Genomic DNA, 14,288 nt, shown 5'->3' with positions numbered 1-14,288 from the left:
TAGCCAGACCTGGATCCTCCAGGAGCTTCCTGCCGGGGGCTCACACCAGTGGGGCCCACTCCCTCCCTGAAAGATTCTTGTGTGTCAGCAGCAGTAACATCAAGATGAACAGTTTTCATAGACACTCTTGGTACCAACTTCTCCTTAATTCTCTTAATGGTAGCATCATCCTTCAAGGCACCCAGGCCTCACACCTCGGTCATCATGGACACCCTCCTACCTGGCCTCTTGCACGTGCTCTGTGTCCATGTCCTACTGTTCATCTCCGGGACATATTTTGTTTCCACTCCTTCCCTTTCACTCCCAGTCCCTCTACCTGAAAGTCAGGCTGCTGACTGTCTTGCCTGGACCATTCCAGTACTTTGCCAGTTTGATGTTACGTCTGTAGAACTTTCCTAGGCCAAACCATTCCATAGGCTGCTGCCAGTTTATTAGTCTTTAAACATGGCTTAAAGCACTCCTTTCAATGGCTTCACACTGACTACAGAAAAAATGTCAAAATTACATCAGGCCACCTGAGGCTTGTCTGATCCGGCTGCAGCATGGGACTCTGAGCTTACCTCCCCCTAAGCAAGTGCCTATGAAGGGCACATTCTTTGGGGTCCCGTAGCCCTGAGTTTCAATTCTGACTCTACAGTTTACTTACTGGGTGCCCTTGGGCAAATTTTTCTTTTAACCTCTCTGAGACTCAATTTCCTGATGTGTAAAGTTGGCATTCTATTCTGCTCTCACAGTGGTGTGGTGGGAACTGAAAGAGAGAGAGTGAAGGCTTGTGAAGATCATAGAGAATGCATGCAGAGCATCTACACCTGCGTGTTCCACCACACCCTGCCTCCCAGCTTTGGGCTTCTGCTCACTAGCAACAACATTCACTCATCTAAACTCAACCCATGCTCCAGACCCAGTCTCTGTCTCACCTCCTCCAGAGGAACCCCCCTGATCTCTGTAGCAGGAAAATACCTGGCGTGCCACTCCTGTAGCACGTTTTGTCCCCTTCACTTAGGTTATTAGTGTGCATAATAATGATAACAGCTAATCGTTATTGCACGCCTACCACGTGCCACGCATTTTATATTTATTACCTCATGAACCCTCACAACACCGTGAGATCGTACTGTTCTACATCCTCATTTACGCTGCAGGAAATAGACCCACAGGGAGGTTAGATAATCATTCAAGATCACACACGTAGTAAGTGACAAAGCCAGGAAGTCTGACACCAAAATCCAGTACTTAACCACAAAGCTTGGTTGCCTTGTCTCTGTCATTGGACTTTTGGAGGCAGAATTAATGTCTTATTCCACCTAATCTGGGGGCTTGCACGGAACAGGGGGAACATTAAATACAGTGTATTCACTGGGGCTCCCACATCAATAGCCCCAGTCCCACTCTCTCTGCTGAGGCCCCCAGAGACACCTGACAGTCTCCCACCAGCTTTCCACGTGGTTGAGGCACCTGTCACTCAATATGCCACAAACTCCACTCATTCTCGTTCCCTCCAAAGGCTTGTCCTTTTCATCTCTTCATAACTGGCTTCTCCCTCCATCCAGATGCCTCAGAATTATATTAACTCCCACCTCTCCCTTGCCGCCCACCTTCAATTATTATATGAGTCTCATACATTCCATCTTCTATATAGCTTTGAATCCATTCCTTCGCTCCATCTCCACCATCACTGTGCTAATTTAATCTCTCAGTAACTCTCAGCATTACAGGGAAATAAATGAATCTATGACTTCATTCCTGAGGGGGCAGGTCTAAAGGTGTTCTTTTCCTAAGAGTAAAATGACAACCCTTTGGGATTTATGAAATATATTTCTTCTTAAAGCATAAAACACTTCTTTTTATGTACTATCTCTTCATCTCCCCAAATCATTGTGCAGCAGGAGAAATATTGGCAGACAAGCAGCATGTGATTGATGTTAAGTGAAACGTGGGTTGAATGGAAGTGCATTGCTCTCGAGAGGGCCTGGGCTTTGGGGTCAGGCTGCCTGGGTTTGAATTCCAACTCTGCCTTCCATCTGTGGGAGCCTGGGCAAACTGCTCACCTTTCTAAGCCACAGCATCCTTTTCTGTGAGATGTGGCTGGTAATAGTACTTCTCCTATACGGTTACGTGCGGATTTAGTAAGAAAATCCACTTAAAGAGCTCAGCGTAGCACCTGGCACATTGGAGGTATTCAGTGTTATCCATTAATCATATTAATTGTAACCTCAGGTATGCGGAGGTCACATTGTAGACCTCAGGCAGAGCAAGGAATTTTTTAAGTTCTAACCCTGTGTTCAGTGTATGACAAAGCTTGCACTCCTCCAAACAAGGAATTTCCTTTCCTTTCAGCCTCTCTTAGTTCTATACACTAGAATCACCCGGGAGCTTTACAAACTCCTGCCACTTGGACCTACCCGAAGAGCATCTGACTTAATTGAGTGGAATGCAACCCAAGCGTTGGGATTTTAAAAGCTCCCCAGGTGTCTCCAATGTGCAGTCAAGGTCAAGCCACACTGGTCTTGGCAAGGCCTGGGGGCATGTGTATATCTTGTCATAGGATGCAGGCAGAGGAGTGTCTGTGGGCAGGAGAAGGGTCATGAGCCCTGTATCCTAGAGACCATCATTGTACTTGCTGGAGACACAGCAGAAGTGTCAAAAGAGCAAGACATCAGCTGCAGACATTGAGAAACCGCAGTCAAGGTTCTATTTGTTCTATGACTGCAAAAATTGTCAGACGTTCAAGATACAAAATAAAAGCTAAAACAAAAACCACTTTGACCTTTTGGTGTAATCCAATTGTTGATGACCCATTATTCCTGGAGACACTGGCCACCACCAGATCAGGTGACCTATATCCCTCCCTCCCCAACATCTCCGGTGAGGCAGGACTCTCTTATGAGAATCATCTGGAAAGAAGCAAAACCCAGGGTAAGGCTTTTTGATACTCACCTGGTGGATATTGAAAGTCTCGGCTTTGTTAAACCTTGTAGACCCTTTAAGCAACGTTAGAAAAGGTGATTCGTTCAAACTGCAGCCTCCCAGGGACACATCTCTCTTGGTGGATTTACTGGCCAAATCTAGGACTTCGGGACTCTCTGATAATCTGGAATGAGGGCAGAAACAAACGCTGACATGTCAAGGAAGACGCACTAGCGGGGAGGATTTGTTTCAAAACTACACATTCTTACTGTCCTGATCTCTGGGTAAACTTTCATCTCCTCCCCGTACAGGATATCTAGAGGAAACACTAGGCTCACAGCGGATGAGAATGTGCTGTGCCCACCTCTGCCTTCCCTTAAATATCCAGCACCATGCCTCGGCAGCAGGAGGCCTTGGGAAACTTTTATTGCCTTCAACAGCCAGTGTTGCAGCAAAGCCAGAATATTATAGTTCTTTGGAGTGGGAGCCACATAGAAATATGAAAATGAAATATGCAGAGAGGACAAACACAGACACTGGATGACCTAGAATGACGGTGAACAAGAGGAAACCTCAGAAGTGAGTTTGTGGGAGGATTTATCTCACTGCATTTCAGTAGGAAGATCTCACGGGTAAATCTGCTTTATCTGATGATTATTGCTGAGCCCTGATGGCAGCTCACAAGCTCGTAACAGGCTGCCTAAGGTTCATGACCAGTCCCGGGCTCTCCCTCTGCCCAGGGTAGAGTTTTGCTCTTATCTAAAAAGGCCATAATCTGAAAGTAAATTTTAATTAAACCTTTTCCAAGGTTGTGTTCCAAGGCTGCTCCTACGAAGGTAGGATGAGCCCAGAAGCTTTCAGTTAGTTTGCTTTTAATGTGTGTATCGTGCCAAAGAGGGCATCTTGAAAGTCAGCGGGATGAGAGCGGCGTGCAGCCCGCCATGACAAGTCCCCTGGGTCGCAGGCCATTCTCATCAGCTGTACGTGCACAGAAAACGGCACCCACCTCTGGATGAAAACGTTGCTGATGCAGCCCTCAAATTGACTCCCGCCCAGACGCAGGGATTGCTGGGAATTTGAAAAGCCTAGCAGCCTTTGGTTATTTTTCAGAGGCTGGTCATCAATGAGGAGCCGGAGCCTAAAAAAAGAGGAGGAAAACAAAACAGGAGTGAGAACAGCTGTGGAAAACGATTCTCGCCAGGTGGGCAACTGAGTGTCTTTGATTCAGACTCAAAATCTTTTACCTGAAATAACTCACTAAACTATTTTTAAAGAGCGTTTAAATTTTTTTCACGTGTTTCTTTTTGCACATAACATTTTTATTAAAGTACTCTACAGGCATACCTTGTTTTATTGTACTTCATTTTAAAAGTATGCTTCGCAGATATTGCGGTTTCTTACAAACTGAACGTCTGTGGCAACCCTGCCTCAAGCAAGTCTATTGACACCATTTTTCCAACAGCATTTGCTTACTCCGTGTCTTGGTGTCACATTTTGGTAATTTTCACAATATTTCAAACCCTTCACCAGCAAAAAGATCACAACCCCCTGAAGGCTCAAATGATGGTTAGCATTTTTTAGCAACAAAGTATTTTTTTTGTTTTTTGAGGTACGCAGGCCTCTCACTGTGGTGGCCTCTCCCGTTGTGGAGCACAGGCTCCGGATGCACAGGCTGAGTGGCCATGGCTCACGGGCCCAGCCACTCTGCGGCATGTGGGATCCTCCTGGACCGGGGCACGAACCCGTGTCCCCTGCATCGGCAGGCGGACTCTCAACCACTGCACCACCAGGGAAGCCCGCAACAAAGTATTTTTTAAGTAAGGTATGTACATCAGGGATTTTTTAAGACATGATGCTACTGCACACTTAATAGACAGTACAGTGTAAATATAACTTTCATATGCACTGGGAAACCGAAAATTTTGTGTGGCTTGCTTTACTGTGACACTTGCTTTATTGTGACATTTGCTTTATTGTGGTGCTCTGGAACCAAACCTGCAGATATCTCCGAGGTGTGCCTATATACGTACAGAAAGCACACATCTTAAGTGCACAGCTCAATGAATCTTTGAAATGTGAAAACACCAACATCGCCAGAAGCAGAACCAGCCAGCACCCCAGGCACCCCGCCTGGGCTCCCTTTCATCTCTAGACTTCCTCCCCTTCCAAGAGTAACCACTATCCTGAATTCTGATAGAATAGATTGATTTTGCTTGCTTCTGAATTTTGTATAAATGAAATCATGGGAGACAAACTCTTTCACGTGTGACCTGTTTCGCTCAGGCTTTAGTGCAAGGTTCATCCGTGTCGTCGTGCACAATTGTAGATCTTTCATTCTCATTCTCCCATTTTGAATGTACCTCAATTTATTTATCCATCCAACTGTTGATTTTTTAAATGAGAAAATTGATATAAAACCAGGAAGAAGGCCAAGATTTACTAGTAAAATAGTGTCAATGCTAAGGACAAATATTTCTCAGAAAAGATACTAGAAGATTCCATTAAACGAAATAAAGTAAAATTCTTCGTGCTCTGGCAGATGAGCCATTCCACTCACCCAGAGTTGTCGCTTATTACGGACACGTAATGCAGTAAACCATCCATGTACGTCTGTGGAGATGTGAAAATTGGGCTGCTGCTGTCCCTGCGGCTCAGTTCAATGTGGCCATCTTCCAGGGTGACCTGTAGGCTGCTTGCCTGAAATCATCACAGAACGTACCCATCAGTGCAATCCATCCGCAGTTAATGATTATGAATGTATTAATACTGAATATATGATCAAAACTATGTACACAGGATGTTTTGACCCCAATGTTTTGACTTTGCTCTTTTGATCTAAAGATTATTTTTGGATATTTGGACTCCATGTTTATGAATATAAAAATCTTAAGCAAATTATTCCAACACTGACGAATCTGTCAAAAGCATTTTATGGACCTACATTCATAAACCACCTTAATTTCTCCATCAAATTTTTTAAATAAATTGATCCAGGCATTCCTTTTTTAAATTTTTATTTATTTAATTGATTGATTGATTGATTGACTGGCTGCGTTGGGTCTTAGTTGCGGCACGCAGGCTCTTTGTTGTGGCACATGGGCTTCTCTCTAGTTGTGGTTTGCGGGTTTTTCTCTCTCTAGTTGTGACACACAGCCTCCAGGGCACGTGGGCTCTGTAGTTGTGGCGCATGAGCTCAGTAGCTGTGGCGTGGCGGGCTTAGTTGCTCCATGGCATGTGGGATCTTAGTTCCCTGACCAGGGATCGAACCCGCATCCCCTGCATTGGAAGGCAGATTCTTTACCACTGGACCACCAGGGAAGTCCCTTAATTTCTCCATCAATTATACAAAACAGTTAAAATATTTCTAAATTTTCCTATTTTCACTTTCATTTTGCTGAAGTTATTTTCATCAGCATCGATGTTCTTCTGAATACATTTTTACAACGAAGACTTGATTCATCAATTTTTTTTCATAGATGACTACAACGATAGCTTCTCTTCAGTCATGAATTTTTTACTTTCGGATCCTAATTTCTAGGACGTTCAATTTTCCAAGGTCAAACTCTGAAGATCCAAAGTTTGGCAAGATGATTTGATTCTTTCTGTCAATTCTTAATTTTTAAAAATGTGTGTAGTTTTAGCAGTTGTCATTTTAATTTTGTTAATTTTTTTTCCTACCATGTACGATTTTTGCAGTTTTCAACCAGATGTGATTCGTCAGTGAGCTTTTAGCCTAAAACAATTTTTATAGTGTGTGGTTATAGCCATTGTCAATTTCACTTTATGTTGATTTTTTTTTCAATTGGCAATATTCATCATAAACTGGATAAAAGAAGGCTAATTGAAATGTATTCCTTAGCTAATCCATTAAGAAGTTGAGGGCAGTGTTCCTAGGATATTTGAAGGGTTCCTGCACTGTCCAGGAGTGATCTCATCTTTTTTTTTTTTTTTAATCTCATCTTTTGCTAAGCCCATTCTTCCCCCTATTTTGGACCGTTTTGTATATTGGGTACTAAGTGTCCCCACTCTTGGTAGAGGAAACAAGGAGTGTGTGTCAAAAGAGCTGGGTCAAAACATCCTGCTCTGATGGAAAAGCCACTCTCACAATCTAAATGTTGGCATGTGCTTTTTCAGGGGTATTTTTGTTGGTTTTGTTTTTAAAAAAAGATCTCGAACTGCTGATGAACAAAGATAGCAAGAGAGGAGAAGCGTTCTACTACGACATAACCACAGAGGCAGCTACGTCCTTCCTTTCAACATATACTAGTTGTCCGTTGTGCTGGCAATCCTGAAGAAACAAATCCAAGAACAGTGTCCTACTTCTACTTCTATTTTAAAATCCCACTCGTTCCGCCAGGCGATTTCTGAGTATTAGCTGACTTTTACGCTTACATGACCACACCGGCTAAATCCTCTTAAGTTATAGAATCTCTGTGGCTTGTTGTACAGGAACAAAGAGCAAAGGACCTTACTCTCTCCCATTCTCCGATGTAAATGTTGTCCAACTAGCTGCTGCTAAAAAAGGAATCTGAAGAGCTACCTTTTGTGGAATAACAAAGGAATAATGGGGGTACATTCTGATTTTTTTCTTAGATCTAAAAATTAAAGCTACATTATTACTTGTAACAGTTCTAATTCACCTTCACTCACAAAATATACCTAAAAGAACGAAAATGAGTTCATGAATACACACAAATTCAATTCTGTAAACGATAATGTATTTTCTAAGCCTGATTTCTTTTAGGACCTACCCCAGGATGGGCAACAGCTTCCATGTTTGAAATCCACAGTAGCCTTTACTGTGTGAGGATAGATAAAATGCCTAACAAATTTACCTTCAAAATCCCTCTATTGTTTTTGACATCAAACCTTGAGTCAGGTTTAAATCTTGTTCAGTATTCATGCAATATTTCATACCCCTGTCTGATGATTTAGTAAGATGCCACTGGGTTGAAAGGTCTGAAACCCAAAGGAGGCCTGGAAGTGGCTGGGCAATGGGAAGTCCAAATTGGTGAAGCTCAAGTGTCCTCCCCTGGAGAATGAGGCAGATCGCACGAGCTGAAACGAAAACACGGAATAAATTACTGGCACTGTAATCATGTCATGGCTGAAATACAGTATCTTAACCTATGTCACCTCACTTGAACCAATCCATGTGATCCATGGGAAGAAATAGTTTGCTTGTCTGCATGATAATTTACCAATCATCTGTACGTTTTTGTGTGTACAGCTGGTATTCCTACTTTCCTACAAATTTAATATGCAAGCCTGAAGAGGTTTTGCAAGTACGTGGGGAGTGTAATAAATGAACCAGTTCACAGTAACACTGTGTACTACCAGAAAACGTCAAAAGTTGGTGTGTTAACGAATGCCAAGCACGGGTTAGCTGGGGAGCATTCCTCTGCGAGGTTTTGAATGAACTCTTCACTTACCTTCCAGTCTTCCGAGCACTTTTTTGTTACGCCCACAGTATCATTCAGTCTAACGACACCAGTGGTCTTCTTCAGGTTTTTCACGCAGCCTCGGAAAGCAGGTGTAGAAATGTTAAACCTGATGTGGGATTCGAGAAAAGGGAGAGATGGACCACAGCAGGCTTGATGGGGAACTGGAGCTGAAACACGGCGCTCATTCCCTACTACTTGTCACCCATGAACAAGTACGTGTTTTACGGTTATCTCTTCTCATGGGATTTCTAGAATGCTACTTATTTTGTGATGCTAGGGAAATCTATTTCCTTTCTGTGTGATTTGCATTCTCAGCTTTAAAAGTGAACACAACAATGTTGACAGAAGAATGGCCAGCATCCCCAAAAGGTATAGAGACATAGAAGATGTACAATATCTGGAATTGCTCCTCCATCCCCTCCCAGAGTCATGGTAATGCATCACGCATTAAAAGTATATTGGGCTTCCCTGGTGGCGCAGTGGTTGAGAGTCCACCTGTCGATGCAGGGGACACGGGTTCGTGCCCCGGTCCGGGAAGATCTCACATGCCGCGGAGTGGCTGGGCCCGTGAGCCACGGCCGCTGAGCCTGCGCGTCTGAAGCCTGTGCTAACCAACGGGAGAGGCCACAACAGTGAGAGGCCCGCGTACCGCAAAAAAAAAAGTATATTAATAACTTAATATACTATAAATGTTATATAAATATATATTCAATATTAATAACCTAATAAGTAACTTATAAGAGCCAGAAATACTGTAGAAAACTGCTCTTTTTTTCCTGTCCACGTTTAAGTCAGCCACTGTAAATGCAGAAGAAACAAACTGTTACTTTTTGGTCCTAGTCAATTATGAAAAATGCGGCTTGGTATTTAATCAGTGCCAGGCTGGAACAATGGAAAGCACTGTCTGGCCTCGTATGCTGTATCCACCACCTCCTAACTGTGCAAGCTGGGCAAGAGGTCATTGTGAGGATTAAACAAGTTAACATCCGGGAAGTGCTTGGAACACTCCGTGGCATGTGGTCATGAACATGCACTCAGGAGGTGCTTCTAAGAGGGGCTGCTCTGGAGCCATGGACTCTGGAGCCAGGCTGCGTGGGTTCGAGTCCTGTCCCTGCTGCCTTCTCTGTGCTTCTGTTTCCTCGTTTATACAATGTGCATGTGGTCATCTGCTTCCCAGGGTTGTCCTGAGTTTAAATGAGATATTACGCATTAACACACTCAAGTGGTAGCCGGTACAGAGCAAGGACTCAGTGTGAGATGGCATAGTCTATAACTATCCCCATATCAGCACATCATTATAACGAAACAATTTCTAAAGCAGCTCTTCCTACGTGGCTGCTTTGACATTTCCCCTTTGATTTGACTTTTGGATCTGTCTGGAGCTGACGTCACATAAAAACATTCACATACATGAAATGACTGAAGTCCGGGCAAATATTTGTGTTTCTTAAGCAAATGGTGTACTAAGATAAACACAAAGCTGACTTCATTATAAATCCCTAAAGCAGCTCACTTTTCTAAATGGAAAGGGGTCTGCCTTCATTTTTATTCAATTCTTTGTAAAGAGTTGAGCTACATGTAATATGCATAAAATTAAATTTCATTAAAAGGAAAAGGAAGAAATGAATCCTCACTGGCATTACAGCACGAGCTTGATTATTTTATTAAGTTGGCTTCCTGCCTCAGGAAAGGAGGAAAGTTCATAGCCATTGCTGGAGCTTGTCTATTTATACATATATTTAGATGCATTCTCTCTTGGGTTTCAACATGTTTTAGACTCATCAACACCTCCTGATTCCTTTTTTCCATAAAGCATAGGTTGGAGGAAGAATAAGGTGGCAGAAAAGTAAAGGGGAAAGAAAGGCCACCGACAGATATGGAGCACCTGTTTTGTGCAAGGTACTATTATCTGATCCTCACAATAACCTTTTGAGAGAGATATTTTCTTACCTGACATTATTAAGCACTTATCATGTGCCAGGCACTGCGCTAACTCCTTTACTCTGAATCTCACAACCACTCTAAGAGTTAGACCATCACTGTGCCCACGTTACAGATGTACAAGGAGGCTCGGGAAGGTTAAGTGACTTGCACGAAGTCATACAGCAGGAAGCGGGCAGCACTGGGATCTGTGTGGTCAGGGTGTCGCACAAACTTGTGTGACTTGAAGCCCTTGCTCTTTACGCTTATACAGTCGTGTACCCACAGCACTGGGATGATCCTGACTCTTTCTTTGAGGAACAGTTATCTACAGCAGAGGTGTTAAGAGGAAAGATTTATTTCCACTATTTTTTGAGGTGTTCTTGTTACTCTGGCTCATCTGAGGGCCTAGAGTTCCACGTTTGCTCCAGGATTCTGGGTCTGAGCACACTTGCTAGAGGAACATGACTGCGGAGGAGTGTAGGTTGTGGTATGAATGGGTTAGTACGCTAGGGTGTGTGTACACACTACGGGCCAATCGGTTCACAAAGGCTTAGCCAGGTCCAACCTGCCGTGGGCAGATCTCAGAGGACAGAAGAGCAAAATCCAATCCCAAACTCCAGGTTGGGTTTTAGTAAATGCCCAACAGATCCCTGCCTGGGGTTTACTTTTTGAATTATTTTCATTTTAACGTTATATTATTATACTCTGTGATGCAATGATGTAGGTCCGCAGGAAGTATTTCTTGTTGGTCTGAGGCCCTCTGGCATTCTTAGGGGAGGATTTGCTCTTCTCATGGGAAGCAGATGGGATTAACAGATCGTGACTTCTGACTGTAATCCTAAACAAGTCATTCCAAGATCTGGGTCCCCATTCCCAGAAGGTACACGACAGGGAGAGAGGAGAAAACACCACACCCACAAGCTCTCTTGTCAAAGCTACTGTATTTAGAGATTACACGAGGCTTGCTTCTCTCCACATTAGGTTCAAGCACTGACTGTCTTCCACTAACGCCAGGGGTCGGGGCGTCTCCCTCCTTTGAAAGAATTGCTGGGTTCTCGGGAGAAGTCCTCTGTGACCCACGTCAGAGGGGGTTCTCAGGACTCTGAACCAAACAAGGGGGATGAAGCAGGGCCAGAAAAAGCTGAATATTGTTTAGCATGTTACTTTTGAGAGAGTAAAAGCTCAGTGAAATCTTTCAATTGGCCTCTATCTCCTGTATGTTCCATGTCATTGTGGTTTGGATCAAAAATCGAAGTATAAACTTGCCCAGAAAAAGGAAACAGTCCCTGTTTGGAAGACCTTAAAACAAATGACTAGGAAGATTCTATATGTCTATCTGTACATATACGTATAACGATAGCCATGTGTATTTCTTTAATGGACAGAGATAAAAAGTCAAAGAAAGGTTGAGTGTTGACTTAACCCAAGGTCACCCCGCTATTTGGTGGCTGAGCCGAAACTAGAACCATTTCTTTGGATCCTCACCCATTACTTTTCTCTAGTAAACCTTGCTTGGTTGGCACCCACATTGCTGTCTGTGGACCTTCTGCTGACACCACACAGACGCAAACCACCAACCAGTGGCTCTCGTATCGCCGCTGAGATCCCTCACGGCTCTGGGAGCCCACCTGCCCGCCTAATCTCAATGGCCACCTGTTCCCAAGCTTGGTTCATCCTTCCTCCAGCCTGGTCTTCTCTGCAAAGGTCCAGGCCTTCTGTCCAACCCCTTCTTGGCATCTCCACCTGCTGTCTCCTGGGCTCCTGGGACTCAGCCTGTCTGAGACTGAACTCACTGCCCTGTTTCTCTGCTGGTGCTGGCCATCTGTCCAAGCACTAGATCAAAGCCCAGGTGTCCCTCTTGGGTGCTCCCCGAACCCAAGCAACCATTTAGCACTGCCCATCCACTGCCCTGAGTATACTGGGACTCCACTTCCTTTTCCCCAGCTGCGCTGTCATTTCCGTGGTCGGGCCTCCCGCCTCTCTCACCTCTGTTACACTCACCTTCCAACCTTTCTACCTGCCTCTGCCTTTTCCCTCTTAATCCAGTCTCCTCCCTGCACCAGAACAAGCTACTGAAAACCCCAATCTGATCATGTCCTTTCTCTGCTGGAGCCCCCAATGGTTCCTTACTGTGACTTTCAAGATCCTCTGTGGTCTGGCCCCTGCTTCCCACACCAGCCATGCGTGGCATCCCTGGCCTGCTTCATGGTGCCCTCTGTAGAGTTCACACTTTCTCCGATTCTTATCTCCTCACATATGTTGACTTTCATATGTCAGTATCTTTCGGGCCTAGCCAGAGACCACTTTCCTGATACCCCAACTGGGTGGATTCCCTCTCCGGGCCCTCTATCACCCTGAGCTTCCCCTCTGATTGCACTGGCCTCAGTCTACTGTCTCCCTTCCGCTATACTTGAGGCTCTGCCCTGTTCGTCGTTGTCATCCCAACACCGACCACACTGCCTGATGCCACTCGACACCCAGTGAGTGCTTGTATAATGAACAAATAAATGATAGCCTCAGATGTGTGCCATGGTGCTACCTGAGGTAACTCTATTTATTACACTTCATTGAATAAAACCAAGATTATTGGCCATTCATAACTAGCTATTCATGGTTGAATTGCTATTTAACACTGATAATATTAAATATTAATATCACCTCTTTGACTCTCAATTTCTTCATTAAAGTTCAGAGGTGACATACCATGATCTGCACGGTCCCTTCCACTTCAAGTAATCTAGGGAGTAAAGACACTCACTCCCAAACTCTATCAAAGTGCTGAACTCTCTAACCCACATCTGTGTCTTGGGGGGCAACCCCTAACAACTGTAACACAAAGATTAGCACCTCCATCCTGAGGCTGGACAGCTGCTCAAACATAGAAGGAATTGAGAAGAAAGACCGCCTTTGCACAAGGCCTCATACATCACAGCCAGTGCTCCTTCCAACTGACTAATAACAGCAAGAGAGTTAAATCGCCTCAGATCTTGTATAAAAGTAATCATCACCAAACGTTTTGGGAGTGCTCTTAGCTTAGTCATGAGGCTGTACCACACACATCATTGTCAGCTATCTAAAAGCCTTTTTTGTAGGATGCAAACACATTAATAAAATGTAGAAGTTATTTTTAAGTGTATCCTCAAAGTGGTGTTCGTTTTTCTCATTCAGATTAAGCTTTACTTCCATTCAAATTAATTTAATTCATTCATGTATTCATTCATCCGAGAAACAGTTAGGCCCCTAGTCCATGCTCAATAAACGTAAGGGGGCAGGTGATACAGATGTGCCTTCCATCCTAGGAGGTGCTTCCTGAAGGAGTGGCCCCAGCTTTCAGTGTCCAGGGCCGCCTGTCAGGCCAGGGGCTACCTGCTCTCTCCTCTGTGTCTTCAAGGGCCCCAGGCCACAGCCCCTGTTCTTACTGGCAGCGTTGTCAACAGCAAGCCTACGCCTCGTGGATTCTCTCCTCCCAGGAATGACCATGGGGGGGTGGCACACAATTCCTCCCCCTGCCGCCCCGCCCCAGGCTCTTTCAAATGGCCAGTCCAGTTATCCAGTATTCACAGCCTGTTCTACTCTGTTGGCTAACACTGTAAATACTGAAAAGTTAATTCTTTGTGTTTGCTTTTCGCTAGAATTAAAAAAAGGTAGACCCCACCACTTCCCTGGTGGCGCTGTGGTTAAGAATCCACCTGCCAGTGCAGGGGACTTGGGTTCAAGCCAGGGAAGATCCCACATGCCACAGAGTAACTAAGCCCGTGAGCCACACCTACTGAGCCTGCAAGCCACAACTACTGAGCCCACACACTGCAGCTACTGAAGCCCACACACCTAGAGCCTGTGCTCTGCAGCAAGAGAAGCCACTGCAATGAGAAGCCTGCACACTGCAAGAAAGAGTAGCCCCCGCTTGCCGCAACTAGAGAAAGCCCGCACGCAGCAATGAAGACCCAACGCAGCCAAAAATAAATAAATAAAATCTACGTTAAAAAAAAAAAAGGTAGACTAATCAGTGTCAAT

General features: G+C 44.5%; 1 protein-coding gene across 5 annotated transcripts in view; it reads right to left on the bottom strand.

Annotated features, from left to right (window-relative positions):
- The window catches only part of LAMA3 (laminin subunit alpha 3), a 241,599-nt gene that overhangs the window by 15,823 nt on the left and 211,488 nt on the right, over positions 1-14,288 (bottom strand). For all 5 annotated transcript variants that reach the window (XM_082640137.1, XM_082640134.1, XM_082640135.1 and 2 more), the window contains 5 exons: positions 8,340-8,457; positions 7,825-7,965; positions 5,465-5,604; positions 3,914-4,045; positions 2,938-3,091 (listed from right to left, as the gene is read on the bottom strand). In XM_082640137.1, the coding sequence (XP_082496263.1) occupies positions 2,938-3,091; positions 3,914-4,045; positions 5,465-5,604; positions 7,825-7,965; positions 8,340-8,457 (685 nt within the window). The remainder of the gene's footprint in view (positions 1-2,937; positions 3,092-3,913; positions 4,046-5,464; positions 5,605-7,824; positions 7,966-8,339; positions 8,458-14,288) is intronic.

This window comes from Mesoplodon mirus, assembly GCF_964341445.2.
Source record: "Mesoplodon mirus genome assembly, chromosome: 13".
Classification (NCBI taxonomy): Eukaryota; Metazoa; Chordata; class Mammalia; order Artiodactyla; family Ziphiidae; genus Mesoplodon; species Mesoplodon mirus.
The sequence above is the reverse complement of the archived record's forward strand: the minus strand, read 5'-3'. Positions and strand labels throughout refer to the sequence as shown.